Source organism: Rhea americana, unplaced genomic scaffold, assembly GCF_003343005.1.
Source record: "Rhea americana isolate MKP2758 unplaced genomic scaffold, rheAme1 scaffold_30, whole genome shotgun sequence".
Taxonomy (NCBI): domain Eukaryota; kingdom Metazoa; phylum Chordata; class Aves; order Rheiformes; family Rheidae; genus Rhea; species Rhea americana.
Genome location: NW_028186424.1, coordinates 2,200,421 through 2,219,744, shown reverse-complemented (window position 1 = coordinate 2,219,744; position 19,324 = coordinate 2,200,421). Strand labels below are relative to the sequence as shown.

General features: G+C 36.9%; 1 protein-coding gene across 3 annotated transcripts in view; it reads left to right on the top strand.

Annotated features, from left to right (window-relative positions):
- The window catches only part of PPP2R2C (protein phosphatase 2 regulatory subunit Bgamma), a 138,137-nt gene that overhangs the window by 81,373 nt on the left and 37,440 nt on the right, over positions 1 to 19,324 (top strand). For all 3 annotated transcript variants that reach the window (XM_085309591.1, XM_085309592.1, XM_085309594.1), the window contains exons 2-5: positions 191 to 288; positions 911 to 1,076; positions 5,350 to 5,462; positions 7,080 to 7,257. In XM_085309591.1, coding sequence (XP_085165717.1) covers positions 191 to 288; positions 911 to 1,076; positions 5,350 to 5,462; positions 7,080 to 7,257 — 555 coding nt within the window. The remainder of the gene's footprint in view (positions 1 to 190; positions 289 to 910; positions 1,077 to 5,349; positions 5,463 to 7,079; positions 7,258 to 19,324) is intronic.

Here is a 19,324-nt window from a genome sequence, read left to right as displayed (position 1 = left end):
TTTTATYGTGTAGCAACCTCGGATTCTAATGGCATGCAGTCCGTTTGCATAAGTGACTTGATAACTGAATTCATCTGTATTCCTCCAAATCCCTCATTTGCTGCATTTTTGTGGAGTGCCTGATGTTTCTAATGACTTTGTCTTATAGTAGCAGTCTAAAATTTGCCTTTTTCTCACTTTTTCCCTCCAGCTGATATTATTTCTACTGTCGAGTTCAACCACACTGGAGAGCTGCTGGCTACTGGTGACAAGGGGGGTCGGGTTGTTATATTCCAAAGGGAACCTGAGGTATGTGAGTTGCCACTGTAGTCCCAATAGCTTACCACAGCCTATTTTTCTGTATAATACTTTATTTGAATCTAACCAACACACTTGTTTATATATTCTCAAGACTTAATAAATACTGAGTATCACCTCTTTGGAAAGGAAGTAAAAGAGGGTAAGAGTCTTTTATTCAGAAGYTTGCTCTTCCTCCTGTCCCAAACAAAAATGCTTCAAAGCTCCAAAATGCTAAGCTAAGAAACAAGAAGATTGTTTTTGTTTTATTTATATATTTTTATTAATAGCTTTTGCCTATTTGAGAAACCTTTCCATTTAAGACAGTGTCTCTGCTGTGATACCTTCTCTGTTTCACTTGAAGGGTCAGTCCATCTGCAGTACCTTTCGTCTAAAGCTTTACTGAATAATCAACATTTCTTTAAAAGTTGTTTCTATTATTAAATGTTACTTCAGTAGTTACAGGAAATTTCATTTCTGTAAAAACAAATCTGTCAATACCATACTTTAACCCAGAAATTAAATTACACTTTCAATATTTCTATGTTTATAATGCTGCTTATCTTACCCAAGAGCTGAAGATAATATATTACTATCATAAAACACTTGTTTTTGTTGTTGTTATTCTCTACAGAGTAAAAATGAGCCTTACAGTCAGGGGGAGTATAATGTTTACAGCACTTTCCAGAGCCATGAACCTGAATTTGATTATTTGAAGAGCTTGGAGATAGAGGAAAAAATAAACAAGATTAAGTGGTTACCACAGCAAAATGCAGCCCACTCACTTTTATCAACAAATGGTAAGACAGAAGAGACTATATAGGATGTATCAGCATTTTCCTCTTGTGCATTTTAGTTCTGGCTGTGTACATGTAAATTCCAAGTTCATTTTAATTTTTTTTTTCAGTGATTTCCTGTGTCAGAGTTTACTGAGGCTGTCATGTTGACTCTGATATCTGTTACTTACATATTTTATTCATAGCTRTAGGCTTTTTCCTATTGACTCTCCGTAGATGTTTAGAGAGCTATCCCTTGCTGCTATTGTGCAGCACTATCCTGAAAGTRACTGTGAAAATGGCATCACCTTACTGAGCAGTGGCGTTTCATTAGGTATTCAGAATTTTGTCTGCTATGTTTGTCATAATTTTTATCTTTTATAGATAAGTAAATGAATGTAGGTGAGAGAGGTGAATTTTTTTTTCTTTTCATTCATTATCATCAGAATGCTTTATTTAAGTTCTGAAGAGTTACACAAGTCTTATATAAGGAAGGCAGTAAGAATAATATTAGGATTTTGGCACTGATTCATCTTTCCAACATGCTTAAGACCTGTTGATTAAAAAAAAGAAATTGTAGTTAACGAGGGATATGCAGATGTGACGTGACATAGTGGGAAGAAACTGAATAGATCCTAAGATATGCAGGTATTATTTAGGAAATACTTGGACACCCACAGCTTTTATTACTGCTGGAGATGCAAAAGACAAAAATATCCCGTTTAATTCTTAGATGCCATTGTAGTCAGAAAAGACTCTTGTAAAAATCTGAGCATAATTAGGAATCACTGATAGAAAAGTACTGTAATCTCATCTTTGTGAATTAACATTTTAGAACAGTGATTACCTGTAGTTAAACTTCACAGCAATAAATAATACCCACATTAATCCACAGTAGATAGCAATTTATTATTTTATGTTTCATAATCTGTTTTCCTTAAAGTTTCTTTTGATTTTTTGGGGGGAGAGGGAGGGAGAAGCGGGGGTACTGTCACAGTAGTTGGAATGAAATATTATAGTTAGCTGTAGTCTGTGCTCGTTTAGTGATTCATCAGCTATTTAAGTTTACTAAATTAGTTTACTAAGTTACAAATTTACTTCTGCAGTTCTCCCTAGTTCCAAATATCCCTCCTACATCAAGTAATTTTTATCTAAAAACTACTTCTTCTAAGACCATGATACAAAATTAGCTTTTATAAAAGTAAGCCTTGCCCTCTTCATTTTAAAATTTGCTTTTAGAATCACTGAGCAATATACCCCAGTTCTTAGATATGCTGCATTTGCAATTGCCCTAATAGACCTCACTTTTCTGCTTAATATTAATATGGGAGGGGAGAAGGAARGATACCTTGAAAATAATTGGTCTCAGTGCTGCTATGGGTTAATCCAGTTTCAGCTAACATTGAGCCAACCTAGGATCTGGCAAAATGCTTTATCTCCTGTTTTCCCTCATTCTGAATTCTGGAGCATCTAGGCAGACTTCTTCTGGGAAGGAGAGTGGGAGTGATGCCCCTGGCGTAGCCTGCGGCTGTTGGCTTTGGGCTCCAGAACGTTTTTCGTGTGCTGGAGGATTCCAAACTTCCTAGCACAGCAGGGTAAAAATCTGGAGATTAATCTCATGGTATACTCTTGAAGAGAGTTTTAATTTTAGCATACMGAAGGCCCGTGTTGAGTTCCTTACTCTCATGGATTTCCTGTGAGAAGTCATTTGCAATGTGCATCAACTCCACACCTATAAAGTAGGGATGATAGTATCTCGCAACTTCACAGAGAATCAGTGCACTGTCACCCATGCTCACATTGGTCAGGTTGTAGAAGCTCCTTGACTGCTGGTTTATACTTATTTCTGGGCCTGATATTTTAATGTAATTTTTGAGATCTTGCCGTGTGGTAGGTTAGGATCTAAAGCACAATTTTGGTCAGAAAAATGAGAATGAATAAACAACCTCCTATTATTCTATAAAACTTCTCCTACAGAGCATGGTCTTTCCCCAGATACGAGTGGATATTGCCCACTGAATTCACTGGGAGAAACATTTGTGTGTTAGGGAGCTCGAGGGGAGAGTCCATCAAAATTTCACCCACAATATGTGAGATTCGACTGGTCTCCATCTGCACATTTGGTTCCCTTAAAGGAAGACGTTTGTCTGAGGCTGTTCYGCACAGGTCTTCTCACTACCAGAATGGGTCTTGATTCCTTTCCAGTTCAGATGTTACCATCTCGTTATCAGCTAAGCTCTGATTGCAACATCATAATTTATGGACGCAGAAGGAGACCAAAGGGGCTTTCARATCCCACTGTAGATTTGCAGTGCTTGCAGTTAGCAAATTCCTGGTTTGCCTTGTAAAGTGAACTAATTTTGTAGTATGATAATAAATTATTGTGATTCATTGGTATCCTTTGCAGCAGAATATATTGGGGAAATTTTCTAATGTGAGCTATATTAGGTAGATCAGGATTTGGCCCATACAGATCCTTTCATCTGAACATTTGAGACTGCTTACCAGCCATTAATTAATTTAAACTTCACAACACCCTCGAGACTGGATGAATACTGAACCTCACAGAGACATTTCTATACTTTGCGGAACATAATCGTGCTTAGAATTTCTAGGGAGTTTTTAAAGTCTGGAAGGCAGATGTAGGAGAAGAAAACCAATATGTGCGATACACTAATAAACGAAAGGTTTTCCTCAAGAAAGGGATAGGTTTATCAATAGCAGTCAAGTCTAACAATGGAAGATACACTCTTTCTGGTAAAATATTTTAGGATTAATTTAGGAAATTTACAAATATTACRATAAATAAGCAGGCATACACTATTTACACTAACAAAAGTCTCATGTGCATGACATGACCTTTATGTATTTTTAGTAATTAATTAATATGATTGATAGAAATGAAATGTATTGGACATTTAAGTGGGGTTTCTCTGTTGCAGATTGGAATATCCTCTAGTTCTGCAGACTGGTCAATTGTAGGATTTTTGTTGCTCGAGGATTAGCAAAGCAAAATCTTTAGGAGATGCATAATCATAAAAACATTGGAATTAGTGAATTCATTTTAATCAGAAGATCTGAATTAAAGTTGCTATGGAGATGGAAAGTGATTTGTTTCCTATGATTCCTATATCCTGCCTTTAAAATGATTTGTACTGGCATTTGAGAAGTACTTGGATGACACACTTGGGGAAGAATTTTGCTCCACTTTGTTCTTTGGGGAAGGAGAGGTGAAGAAAGGGAGGCAGAGAGAACAGGAGATGATGCAGGAGATGAGGTTGGTGAAGGCTCTGTTGGCAGCTAAAGTGCAGGGGCTTTGGAGGGCATTGGCTGCTCCATAACCACATGATTTCACTGCTAGAAGCTTGGAGATTTTTTTTTCTCTCCAGGGAACTGACATTTTTCCAGCTAACATTGGTTTTTCTRTGTAGGATATGTTAATGTTGGCAGGTTGGGTGCATGACCAGAGTAGGAGTAGCCCGCAAACAGCAAGCATCAGGGAAATCGGTGGCTGTAATTACTGTAGAAAAGAGGAGAAACTCCATTTAAAATGTTTAAAATGTCTATTTGTAGGGCTCATAGCCTCTTTTCTAAACTAGAGGCCTCATTATTCTACCATACATACACTTCACTCATAATGAAAAAGGAAAGAATTTAGATTTAATTACATTCTCTATATGACTGGGATATTCCCCCCCACACACACATTTCTCTCTCCTACCCTTATCACACATTCCTCTCAGTTTCTTTTCCTACTGATTTCCCTTCTTAGGCAGGAGAAATGCTTCTTCTCTCACACAGTCTTCCCTTTGCTGGAGCYTGTGATGTTACACTTGCAAACCACTGCCTGTTCCCACAACAGGCCATCTGTCACTGGTCCCTCTGTCTACTCCAGGCTTTTCTTGTGCTATTTAAGAATAACACAGAAAACTGGCTTTAATAGTAAGATTATTTCCCCACAAAGTCAAATTGTGAAGCCAGAGCTTCACGCAGTGAGGATGTACAACTGGTCTGTTCTACCTGCGGACTGCTGAGTTTGGTATGAGAGCATGAGCTCCGCGCAGTCTGCCCTCTGCCAGCAACCTCTGACTCGCTTTGAGCGTGTGGGATGTGCTTTCTGAGTATCTTTTCAGCTGGGAACATTGTTTGGACCTGCAAAATTAGAGAGACTCAGACAGCTTCACCACAAGACTTGACTAAGCCAAACTGCAAAAACTTCTTTAGGGTATGTTTTGTGAAATGTGAGCTACTGAGTTCAGAATTCTTATGCTAACAGAATTATGCTATTCTTATAAAGATAAAACTATCAAGTTATGGAAAATTACTGAAAGAGATAAGAGACCAGAGGGGTACAACTTAAAAGATGAAGAAGGAAAACTTAAAGATCTTTCTACAGTAACATCACTACAGGTAAGCTGCTCTCTTTGTTCAAAATACATTTTTTTTTCTGTACAAAGAAGCAGGTCAATAAAAGATTTAAACATGTACCTAATTTTAAGCAAATGTACACTTATCCTGATTGGAGTTTTAGTTGCCTGATACAGTCTTGAATCTATCACATATTTTTCAAGTTATGAATGCTTTATCATGTAGCRGTCAACACAAAAATGTTCAGCAACTTTATCAACAATTTTATTCTTCCTGATAAAAATTATCTCAAGCATGACTTAGTATGCTTTCGCACAAAATTCTTGAACTTAGTGTGCTGGAAACTGTCTACACAAAAATTAATTTAAAACAGTGTTCTTCTCTTATTCAGGGCAACTGAGTTAAAGAGAATACACCAAATTTCAGTCTCATCTTTATTTCAGTAAGCTAAAATAATTATCAGTAGACTGTGCTCCMGTGAATGCTAGTGCCTGCACAGCTGAGGAGATGCAGTCATGGAACTCATAAGAGCATGTATGATACTGTAAGAGATTTTTCGTTCTCAGACTTTAATGGTTGAATTCACTTCTGGTGTTTTGGCAAAGGAGGTGGCTAAAGGTAAGAACTGGAAGGCCATGTTGTATATTGCTAGTATATCTTCATTTTTTAAAAAACAAACAAACAACCCCCATCTCCAAAACAAGCAGATATTTTGTATTGTGAAAAAATTCTACATGAAGAGGAACACATGAATGGACTGCTGATGTGTTGCATATGATTAGGGAAACAAAACCATTTGGGATGGTTTACAACCTGAAAATTCAAAGACTGAGCAAACCATTCTTTTTTTTCAAATAATAGGTCATTCTTTTGTTCGTTTAGTGGCAGGCTAAACTCCAAGCAACTTATCTCTGTTCCTTTATAAACTATCTTGTGAAGTGAAGTATGATAGATTGTTTTTGGTGCATGTTCAGCTACAYTGAATAGCCCCAATCATGAACCACACAGCCTTACTGTATTTAATGCTTTGCCAAGAGAGAATAAATGGACAGTGTCTGGTTGTTGAAGCATGACATTGAAGTGACAGACAGGGAAATAATGAGAGTGCAATGGTCAGTGATAGTCTGTGGTTTATTCTCTTTAGGAGTACATGCGTATGTACAGAATGTCAGTGCACATACTGGCTTTGTTTTTAAGAACTCGTTTTGTGGAAGTTACACTCTTTTTGATACTTTTTGGAGACACACACATCAGATAGCAGAAGAAATACTGTCAGTGATTTACAATAGGCAGCAATTCTTCAGGGACACCAAAATACTAGAACTCCACTGCCTGCTTGCCAGTGCCAGAACCTCCTGCATATGTGGGACAAAAGCTCCTGCTGTGGGACTGGCCTGTTCTGTGGCAGCCACCAGTGTGTCCAGACTTTCCATCACTCTGCCTGGCTCTCCATGGCCTTTTCTGTCTGTGCCTTCTCTCTTGGCAGGAATGGCCTTGCCCAGCTACTCATCCATGGAGAAATTCAATTTGCGTACACTGCTGGGAAGTTCTATAATGTCACCATCTTTGAATGCTTGATCTCCAGGCTCTCATCATGCCAGCAAAAATTTGTCTGAAATTTTTACTCTCTTTCTAGTGTGTGTTTGGTTTTTTTTGCAGGTGCCTGTGTTGAAACCTATGGATTTGATGGTAGAAGTCACTCCCCGGAGAATCTTTGCTAATGGTCATACCTATCATGTCAACTCAATATCTGTCAACAGTGACTGTGAGACATACATGTCAGCGGATGATCTCAGGATTAACCTCTGGCATTTAGCAATCACAGACAGGAGCTTCAGTATCCTTTATTGTGGTTCCTTGTTTAGTATTGATAGTATTGGAGGAGTTTGAGGGCCTTTAAGATTAATTTTTTTCTGGAGATTTTAAATATATACCTTAAACTCATCAGAATTTCTGCAGTATATATGTAATAGAAAATGCTCAGAAATCTTAACAAACAGCTAAGAGGTAACAAAAAGCAGGGAATTTTGTGTGAAAAATATAAATCTCGGAGTTGGCTAATTGCAAATAACTAGGAAACTGATGCCAATGGAATGGTAACTATCCACATGACTATATTCTCTCTATATTCTCTATATTCTTATTTCCCCAAAACATTTCATACTTAATTGCTCCACACTTTTTTTCTCCTGAAAGGTCAGTCCTTGCCTTGGTAGTTCCCCCCTGTTCTCCATCGTCCTGCTTCCCAGAGCTCTAATGTCTGAGCTGGGCACTGTTCGGGGCTTAGGCTCAGCTGCTTCACGCAAGTTGTTGTGTCTGCGATAAATGTGGTCATTTCTATATCTAGTGCTGGCACTGTCTGAAAGTTGTATTGTGGGATCATTGCAGTCATCTGTGAGGCTACCCCCCCACACAGCAACAAGATGTCTTGGAAGAGGAGCAAAAGAAAATGGAGCCAAGAAAAGTGATTCTCTGTGTTCTGGACCAGTAAGAAGAGAAATAGGTTATTTTATGGGACTAGCTCAGAATACTGTATTTCTTTGGTGATTTCTCTGTGGATTTGTATGAGGGACTGTTAGACATCAAAGTGAAGCTGTTGACCTACTGGGTGCAAATTCCTAAAAGAAAGCATCAAAGTGAAGGGAAGGTTGGGTTTTTTTTTCCCTGTTGCTGATGGTCTTCTTCCCCCACCATATCCCAAATCATCTGTAGAACTTGACTCACACWCTGTTAAAGTCACAGGAAGAATTTTCATTAAGTCAAATAAGCCTTAATGTCCTTAAAAAGAAAAAACAAAAAAAGACTGAACTACCTTGTAGTATCAGATGGAGGTGCTGGGSGTTGTAGGGAATATCTCAGTTAGTTTCCAAACTCATACTCTTTATTTCTRTCTTCCACCTGTCTAGATTAAGCATGTTAAATTGTACCCTGTTTAATAAGATTGTTTTGGGGACCAATTTCTAAGTGGTTTCAGAGTTTCCATCCCTTAGARCGTAACTATACCTACCTTTAATATTCAAGCAACAGTACTACTATCCTTTAGTATGAGAGAACAGAATGGGAAAAGTGTTTGCCAGCCCACCTGTATGCAGCAGCAGCGTGGCTCCTGACAGCATCCTTCTCACTGTAGCTTCACCMCTCATCCATGTTCTGGATGCCTCTGTAGATGCCTACAATATATTTTCCTTCTCTTACCTGTACAGCAAAGCAGTGATTTAGACCACACATGGGAATCTCTGTATGTCTGTGTGTGATAACCAGACCACGTTCCATGTAGTTAGGCAAGATAAGTCTTTGTTTTTGGTGATACTTTTTGTTATGTGAAAGGCAATTTTAAAAAATACAGATTACCAAGAAAAACATCTCTGACAACTTTTTAGAAAACAAATATATATTTATTATATACCATGAGTATGAGTTTTTATTAAGTGATTTCCTATGCTAAGAGCTTACTGACTGAAAGAAATACTAGCCCCAAATGAAATTTAAAACCCCAAATATGTGTAAATTCTTGAAAATAAAAGGCTTACAATGGAAATACTGAAATAATCAGAGCATAAGTACTGTGCATATAGCAGTGAAGAATAATTGTTTATGTAGAGCGTTTTATCTTCAAATCCTTTATACAAATTGATCAACTAATCCTTACAAGAGATTAAAAGGCTGGTAGATAAATGTATTTGTCCTCTRATTTACAGATGAGGAAATTGACTTGGAAGGTTTAAAGAAACTACTTATGAAAACTATATGTATCATAGCTCTGACCAACTTTTATTTTATTTGACCTTTTTAAAAAAACTTGTATGCAGCCTTCGGAAGTGCTTGGCTTCCAAGTATGTTTCCAATTCTAACAAAATGCTAGGAAAAAGCTGAAAAACAGACTTTCTCTTACAATAACTGCTACCATATACTGGATGGAACAGCAAAGGTATTTGGGTTTGAATAACTGTTCAGGATGTTATTGCTTCTATTCCTGTATGTTTAACTGTTGTATTCAGTCACAGCTGTGATCAGTGTTTATGCATCAGCACGTTCCCTTTGTGGAATATTTACTGATCAAATGTTTTTGAGAATTTGTGATTGAATCRATGTTTTAATTCTTAATACACTGCACAATTCCTATATAGTAGAATGCTCAATTTCTAGGTATGTTCTAAGATTGCTGAGGAAGGGAAATTAAGAGTRTATTTCTGAGTGTTAGGATCGAAAACAATTCCTATATCTGGGACAGAGGCTTTAAGATAATTACCTGGATAACTTTGGGGCACCTAGATTTGTTTCCTGGATTCAGATACAGGTACTTTTAAGTGGGCTTGAATGAACACCTGGCAGGTTAGTGAGGAGGGAGTKTAGGCAGCAGTAGGAGGGAACCTTAGGTAAATGGATGCTCACTGTTAGGACACAAAGAGTTCTTGCTGCACAGGCCACATTGGCATTGGACTGACTGATGTGACAGGGTACCGGTACATATTCATGGGTGTAGTCCAGGGGTAAACAGATTGTATCCACTTCTAATTCAGACAGATTTTATATCTGATCCAGAGCATTAGACAGATGTGTTCTACCTACTGAACTCGTGGATAACCAGAAAGTTGAGGTAGGTATTCCAAAATAGGAGAGCAGGACAACTGGAAGGAGGGGATGAGTAAGTTAAACTTTCATCATGCTTTCAACAGATACCTTTTTGCCCCTGGAGAACCTTGTAAGTCCTTGTAAAATTGCAGAGGCATGTGTTTCACTGGATTTCAAAATCTGTCCCCTAAGGAAACTCCATTTCTGTCTGTGGAAGACTCAGTTGCATAAAGCACTCTTGAAAGTAGATTAGCCTCTGGTAAAAAACGTGGGGTGTGCAGTTTGCAGTTAGGACTAGACATATTAAAATGAAAAATCTGTGCCAAGTAAACAGTTTAAATTATAAATGAATGTTGCTGAGCTTGGTGCCTTCTGCTGCACACTTAGGAAGAATAAGGTCGGACAGTCTTAAAAATGCATAGCTCATACCTTTACTAGATGAAAAATAGAACTTAAGCATCTTGCTGTTTTATGTACAAGGCTTAATTCTTTGAAATACATATTTAAAACTATAAATAAAAATTATTTTAGTTGGAAGTGGCATTTGTTAATAAGGAATCTGGCAGTGATATGTATTTGTCTTTCTACTGTCCCTCTGAGGCAGCACTGCTACATATAATGAACTACAATCTGTTTACCCGAGAGGTTGGTTGTGACAATGACACAAGCAACAAATACAGCATTAGAGTTTCTGGACATTCAGCCCATGTTTGAATGTCTTTACAAATTATACAGGAAATGCTGGAGAAAGACTGTCAGATTAGCGGCACTATACTGAGGTTTTTTTCAAGTTAAATAATTTGCCTTTTGGAGTTTTATTTGAGAAGAGTCAAGTTTTTTGCCTTTATTTGAGCAGTTTTACTGAGAATTATTCATTACTAGTGGAAAGACAAAGCAATGCAGATCTCTAAGTTGATTCTCCTTCTGGCTCTTTTGGAAAATATTTTATATCAGCTGTGCAAAATTGACCAGAGAATTTGCCTTAGGTAAAGCCTTAGGCAAATAAAATATAATTGGTAGGTTTCTGTTTTGCTCTTTTTATTAGCATAAACATCCACTGGGGTGAGAAGCAGACAAGTGAGTTTTATTCTATGGCTCAGTACATTTTTGTGAACAATATGCAAGACTTCAGTACATCGCTTCTCACTTGCAAAAGATTTGCTCAGTATTTTCTGGACAGGAGGAGGGAAGGGAGAGGAGGTGAGAGGAAAGGAAGGGGGAAGGTCAGCTCGTAAATAATGTGTACAAGGCTTTCTTTGCTAAAAGGTTTGGTTGTGTTACAGAGAAAGAGAGTCTGTGTCCTTAATTATAAAAGATATTCTGCACTGCAAAAGAAGTGAGGTAGAGGTTGCTGCATTTGTTAATAATCTGTCTGAAATGGCTTAGCAGCAGTGCCCGTAGCTTAAGCCTGTAGATAAGTCATCTTGGGTATAGTGAATGAGAAAACAGGACTGCTGGAAGCATACTGATAAGGGTTGCTTCACATCAGCAGCAATCTTCAGACTATCTAGCTGTACTAAATATTCTTTATGAGAATGTATTTGGATTGCTCACACAACTATGTAGCTCATAGTGCTTGAGCTCCCTTCATTTCCTGGTAGCACACTATTTCACTCTAGAGGCTGTCATGGCATTGCTATGGAAACAACATCCCCATTTCCAGTATATACTCATCTTGAGACTCATCTTGACTAAAATACTCATTTCTCAGTCAGATCAATATAGTCCAGGGTTATCCAGTTTTAATAATAATAATAATAAAAAGATCCTTCTTTTGCATCCCAAAAGGGTTAAGCTAATTAGCAAATCACCATAGGGCCTTTTTATAATCTAATGTATTCCAACATTTGAGGCATATCATGGATATTCACATCGTTAGGCACTGTATCTTGGGGAAATTAATTTACTTAAGAAGTAAACAACAAAAGAAAAAAGCAAAGGCTTTGTAAGAACAAAAGAACAAAACAGAGGTGGAGACTAAGTTCGTGGCAGGTATGACTGCACCTGAATAACACGGGGCAGACACAGGGCTCTGGGAACAGCCCTGAGGCTGGGGAAGGTGCCTAGGCTTGCACAGCTCTTGTTGCCTGCTCCAGTGCTATGCAGTTGAATGCTAAGCTGAAAACAAATATACAGGATTCTCTTGGCGTCTGCAGAGCAGTAAGATGGTAAATTTGTGTCCTCAAGAGAGATAAGGTTGTTTCTATAAAAATTTCTCAAACATGATGACTGTGCACAAGCTGCATTCACAATGCCTTCTCTACCCCCTTGAAAAAATACCTTTTCTGCATGACAGCTCGCTTCCCCCTGGAGCACTGTTTTCCTCAAGCATTCACCTTCTACTTTGAGAGTTTGTAGATGTTATTTCTCTTCTTTTGAGGCCTCTGCATAATAGCACTTCCTGCTCTATCAAGGAAGGTTCTGCCAAACTCATGTTTTTGAAAGATATAGAGTATACCACGGAGCCAGATTCCAGTTAAGCTGATTTTAGCTAATTTTAGTAGCTTTTCCTCACATTTGTGTTCTTCTCTTTTATCTTTTACTTCCCAGAGTCTCGCTTTCTCCTGCATCGTCTGTCACTGCCCCTTGCTCCTGTAAGGGTAAAACGAGGTTTCCTACAAAGCTAAAATCAGGTCTGTAACTTAGAAGTAGGGGATTGCAGAAGTACTAGCTGCCTTTATTTTAGGGGTGGTGAGCTCTTGTAGAATAGAATTGTTGAGAAATGTTTGTTTTGCTCTACAAATGAAAACATTTCTAGGTCAACAAGTGAGGAAAAAAGAGAAAAGCTACTTTTAGTAGGCTGATTAGACTCTGAATTAGTGTAACATACTCTTTAGTCTTCATTTTTTCAAAAGAGGAGTACTGGCCTTCTAATAAAAATAAGAATCAACAGTAGGAAAAAGATAAAGATTTTGATACATGATTTACATCTGGCCAATGTCAAATGGAGATTTTCTGTAGATTTTGACTATTGAATTACGTTCTGCTGAAGACTGCTGACTAAAAAGAGTCCAGTGCCCTATCTTGCAAAGCCCTGGTGAAGAATGGTATGGTATGTAGATGAGAAAAAAGTTTTTTTAAAAAAAGAAATGTATCATATGAAACTCGTGAATACACAAAATGCACACCAAATATCAACACTTAACTAGTAGTTGCTTTGTTGTAGTTTGCCGTTTCTCATCTGATTTTAGATTGCAAGCTGTTCATGATAAAGATCTTTATTTCACTGTGTCACTGAAGTGCATGTCATACTTTAGCAAAATAAAATGCTTTATAATAATAATATTTTAAAATAGGTGTACTAAAAATTTTTAGTTAGTCAGAGCTAGCCCCACTTAATGATTGTATAAATAAAGATTGTTGGCCAAATAGGTGTGCTGGAATGTCATCCTAGAATCTGAATATCACATGGTGAGATCCCGCTTTACATCACTTCCATCCACATGTGGGTTTCTTCATTAGAAATAGTGGCAAAATATTCAGGAGAAAGAAATCTTGTGAAAATCGTAACACCACTGGAGAAATAATAGGAAAATTGTTTTATTTTGGGAAAATGTAAGTCAATACATCTTTGCTCCATAGAAAGCTGTTGAACTGTCATAGTGTAATGAATGGGAGGGAATTTAACTAAACATCAACAACAGGTTTATTGCCAGGGATCGGTTGTTTTTGCCCAGAGCAAAACGTCTGAAGGTGGGGGTTTTGTTTTGTTTCATTTTTTTCATATGACAACTCTAACCTTGCAAAAACGTAGTCAGAAGTAAATACTTTATTTTCAACTAAAAATAATGTTTGTTGCCAATGCTTAGTATTTAGCCACTTGATGATAAATTTAGGGAAAGAGTAGTAGCACCTGAGCCTATTTATCTCTTCCAAGAATTTTCCTTTTAAGTAACTTTTCTGAAGCAATGTAGAGGTTTTTCATTTGAAAAATGGCAGTGCTAAATAGTTGGAAATTCATGGTTAGCTGTTCAGCAATGATTAATGATTAATTTCAGGTTGTTTTTAAGTGGCCAAAATTTCAAAGCTTTGCAAAATGGCGGTTTCCATTGACTTTATCTGTTAACTTTAGGATCTGAGACATTTCAGCTTAGATTATTTATGCATTAAACACAAATGTTTTTGTAATTACCTATACAACTGTAAATACCAAATCACCCGGTAAATTGAGGATTGTTTACACTAAGATAATGCACTGTTTAGTTTTGTTAAGATGTAATTAATATGTTGGCAGCATGTGCTGCAATTCTTATATAGTTCTTATCCCTAATGATGAATCTTTCTATGTCAGCAAGGCACTATATATATAACTGGCTGTGCTGCAACAGATCATTAATCGGCACGGTCAGTGACTGTGTCCTGAGCCTCAGAGATGGGTGCGTGCTCCAGCATAAAGTGTAYACAGTGTTGCTGATGGGACTGCAAATGCATGGTTGATGCTTAAAGATACCTAAGAGAATTCCTGAAATACTGGAAAAGAATCTGGCATTTCTGGAAGGATTCTTTGCGTTAAGTAGTCTAAGTAATTCAGATTGACTTTTTCTGATGCTCCAGAAAACTAGAGGATAAAGTTCTCTTTTGTAATGAGGCATGACATATTTTCCATTTCTAACCAGTATTTTCTTGCTTTTTCCACACTGATCATTCAAAGTTTAACAAATATGCCAAGATTATAAATAGTTGCCTGAGCTGAGCTCCTCAATGCAGTATTTTAGGGCTTTTTTGTTAATATTGTAGATCCAGAAAGGCAAACATGACTGTGCTATTTGATTTGATTATGGTACCTATTGAGGAAGGAAGGAGGTTTGCTGCTGACAAGATAGTTCTCCACATTTATATCATTTCTTGTGTAATGCTCTGAACTACCCATGTTCAGATACTCTCTTAATTTTCCTCTTGTTAGTCTTACTCAACAGTAAATCCTTGATTACATGAAAGTAAAAAGTCACTATATTTTCATTAGTTGTTGGGAGAAGGACCATTGATTTCTTAATTGTGATGAAGAGTTCACAAATCAGTATCAGTAATAAACTCCAGTGGAAATTAAGATACAGATTTGTGGTTGAATGGGTCGTAATACATTGAGTTTCCAAATAGCAAAAGTTTGTGTGTTCTCCCCAGAGATACAAGCGCTAGGAAGGTAACTGAATCTTTTTAACAAATACAAGAGTTAGGGTAAATTTAATTGGTGGATCATTGGAGGGAAAAAAAATGTACACCAAAAGCCTACTTTGGCCCCTGTCTTTGTTTTTGCATACATCTTCATGGATCAGTTTGCCTTTATGTGGTGTTTGTAACAGTAAATTAAGCCTCAAGCTGTTATGGTTTAAATAACTTAGAGTAGTCACTTTATGCTAAAATTTAAACTATGTACCATCCATTGTACCGACAAAGCTAGGCAGAGTTCCAATATCAAAATTGTGCGTGCACTGTAAAAAGCATATTTTAACCTACATTAAATTGGAGAAGAACAGCTCAAACATAGAATAAAACCCACTCATCATTTTAATGGAGCTGTTAAGCAGTTTTGCTAGATATCAGTGGTCAAATAAAGCCTGTTTTTTCTTTAAATTATTTTAGATTCTGTAGGGGTCCACACTAATTGGATATATGATACTAGACAAATAATAATTAAGAATGTAAAAGGAGGAGAATATTCTCTGACTGCTAGACTGGGGACCACATGGTCCGTGGTGTGTGATTAAGCAATGCATGAGGCACCTGTTCGTTTAACCACTGTAGTCAAACATGGCATAAACTAAACAATTTCAAACTTGAAGCAAAATATTGYGTGTGACTGCCAGAACAGGATGTGGATTTTAGATATGTGGTAGCTGGGAAATTCCTCGATCTGTGTTTTTGCTGCTTGTTAGGGAGTGTGCAATAGGGATTCTTTTATTTAAATTACATGGGAAATGTTATTAGTGTCAACTGAGGAATAAAATTAGTAAAAAAGGAAAATATGTGTAACTCATAAGTTGTCATCTTGTCTGAAATGTGTAAAATCCTGATAGTAAACACAACCTTTCTTGAACTCTAACAGATTCATTTGTGAGAAAAACTGTGTCACTAGTGCAAAGTCCCAAGAGAGAATTGCATTTCGAAGATCACATAAAAAACAACTTTTTGTATACACTTACATAGATGCAAGTTTTACAACAGTGTTGTTGCAAAGGATTGAGGCGTTCAGTTGRCTCTTCTGCTTCTGCTGAGGTAAAACAGTGTCCAGTTTGGACAGGACATGGTTTCTAACGTAGTCATCATCTATTGTCGACTATCTTAATTGAATACAGTTTTTAAACTTTTCAGGGCAGGGACAGTCTTGTGTTCATACCTTATTTGTGCAGATTTTGGTCTTTATCTGTGAGTAAATACTGCAATTCAAATAATGAAAAAATAATTATAACCAGTAAGGGTATGTGAGTAGAGACTATAAGAATCTAGAGGATTATTTGTTTTCAAGAAATACAGAGAAGTCTCAGTGTCTTTTAGGAGACTAAATCCAGGTTTAGGCACCTATGAAAACCTTTAGTAAATTTGCAAAATTCAAACTTCTTGTTGGTTTTGTCTTTTGCCAGAGGATACTCTATTATTCTTGGCAGAAACAATTGCTATTTAACTATTCTCATCACCTTAAATTGCCTCTTATCTCAGGAATTTAGCTATCAGCCAGGCAAATAGAAGTGGATGAAAGAGCATGTGTCTGATGGAGGAAAGATATCAGAGCTAGTTAAGTAGTATTTTAGCATTGAATCACTGTCTGAGACCATCCTGTGAGATAGCTGAAATGTGTGTTGTAGCAAAAGCAAACAATACATTGCTAGAGTGTTGGATTTCAGTGTCTTCAGGGTGCATGAGATAGGACTATGAAAATACTCATATCTAGCTGTCTTCCAAAAATAAATGAGTTGAGGGAGTTGAGTCTGACTGTGAAAATATAATTATAGCATGTACCTTTGCATTCTTAGYGAAGACTAGTCTTTTCATTTTACTGGAGTTGCTTTTAAATAAGTTAAGGTGATTTGAGCATAGCTATAGCCTTGGGATAATTACTGCATTGCAGATTTATTGTTTAATAAAAATATTAATTTGTTAATCAGAATGTCTAATTTTCTTACTTATCACTCCTGTCCATACACAGTTTGAGTGAATGTGATTAAGTTATCCTATAAATGGGTTTCTCCTTTATCTGACTCTCCCTCCTCTTCTCTAATGCAGTTGTCCCGAAATGGTCTCTACCCATACCTCTTATTAAGTTGCTGCAGAGGTAGGGAAGAACATAGCCAGAAGCATTAAAATATGCTTGGTTTTCACAACTGTATAGTGAATTGCAAAAAGGAAATTGACTGTAATTTCAGCAGATGATAAAGAATAGGGTGAAATCTTGAGCCTGTAAAAGCATACATACATGCACCTCCATAGAATGAAATACCTTCTGCTTTACTTGGGACTGTTCTGATTGTATTATCTTGTACCCAGGAATGCTATTTGAAATAACATTATTTTAATTTTTTTCCCGTTTGTTACTGTTGGAGAGAGAGTGAGTACTTAGTACTGCTGAAACGAACGTTAGCATCACAGGCCAGATTTCCTCTTTCAGTTTAGCAGCTTATTCCATTAGAATATTCAAGTTTTATCCAAATATTTGAGATCTTTCAGCAAAGAGRGACTTGGAAACTACAGCAAGGAGTATTAAATTACAGCTAAAGGGTAACATCATGAAAGTGGTGCTCAAGTAAGTAGCACTCACATTTTAGTATAGTGYCATTGCAGTCAATGAAGTTATTCCTGTGTAACAGGATTCAGTCCAAGATTTATTGTCCTACTAATTTTATTTCTTCAGTTGATGAGTTTTAATCAGTATGGTGTCACTGCGGAAGCTTTTAAATTGCCTGCTTCTGTTTCCCTCTGGATTAATTCTCATTGCACCATTTTAAAAATGAACCATTCTAGGGTGTCACAGGTGCAGGCAGTGTATCCAACTTGAAAAGCATGTATTATGAATTTGTTGGAGACTAGGCACAAAAAYCCCAATAACACAGTTCTAGGTACAATTATATGAAAAGATAATGTATAAATAATTCAATCAGCTTTGCCAGAGGGGAAGAGTTCTCTTAAATGGGTCTAATTATTCTTGTTCCCTTGTGAGTTTGGACTTGAAATTAACCTTGCAAAGCACAGTCTTCTGCAGAGTGTTAACATAAAGAAGAACAAAATATAACTTGCATTGCTCATCAGCTAAAATATTTTAGTGTGGCAAGTATTCCATACTGGAAATGTAATAAAAATCCTCATATAGTCATCTCAGGCATTGAAAGCCATGCAGTTTGCCCCTCTGTCTTCTATGTGAGTGGTTAAAATCTGAGGCCCTAGGAGCTTTTGTTGCTATTGAAGAAACTAGGACAGTTCTCGTTAGAGCAGACATTTCTATTTCTCTTATCTGTTACCACTATCCACACCAGGAAGGACTGCGTTTCTTTGCATATCATTGCATATGAAATTGCAGTAGTTTGCTTGTTTATTCCTTTGGAATAAAAACCTCTATAAATGAAGACAATATTAATTTTAACAAAGTTACAGGACGAGATAAAAAAAAGTCTATAGTGACTGTTTTAATACTGCATATAAGCTGTGTGACTTGTCTGGAATGACTGTTCTGAAAATAGATCAAGGAATCAAACATCTGCATGTTTACCACTTACTGAACTCCTTCGCCTTGAGAATAACATTGGTGTTTCAAACTTTTGGAATCTGTATTTTTCTGCAGTGCCTCAATAGCAAGCTGATGGGCATTTTTGTAAATCCTTTTGGATAGATTAAGCCACTAGAAAATCAGTCCTGCTGAAAGATTTTAAAGAGGTATGTTATCTAATATAGTATAGATAGTTTTGAAAACTTTCACTATGGAGATYCTGAGCAAAACTGAATCTGTTCTTCATTTTCATTTTCACACTGCTAATTTTCAGGGATTTCCAAACGGAAACATTGGTATAAATTCTGAACAAAAGCTTTTATTGGTATTTGACAAACACTTGTTTTTCAGAAACATCTAAGGTTATAAAAATCAGTTGTGTTTCCCTACTTATGGAACAAACTTACAGGGAAATGGAGAGCATAATATTCTGAAAGACTTCTGGCTAAATTTTGTAAAAAATATAGTCTTTTATGGCATCATTTGTAACTTCGATTAAGATACAGAATTTTTCTACTGTATCACTGTACAAATACTGCTCTACTGGGCCAAGGGCTTTCTGCAAGGTATGCAAAAGATTAGATTACGTATTGGGACAGAAAATTTCCCCTCCCCCCAACAGACTCTAAGGATTTTCCTT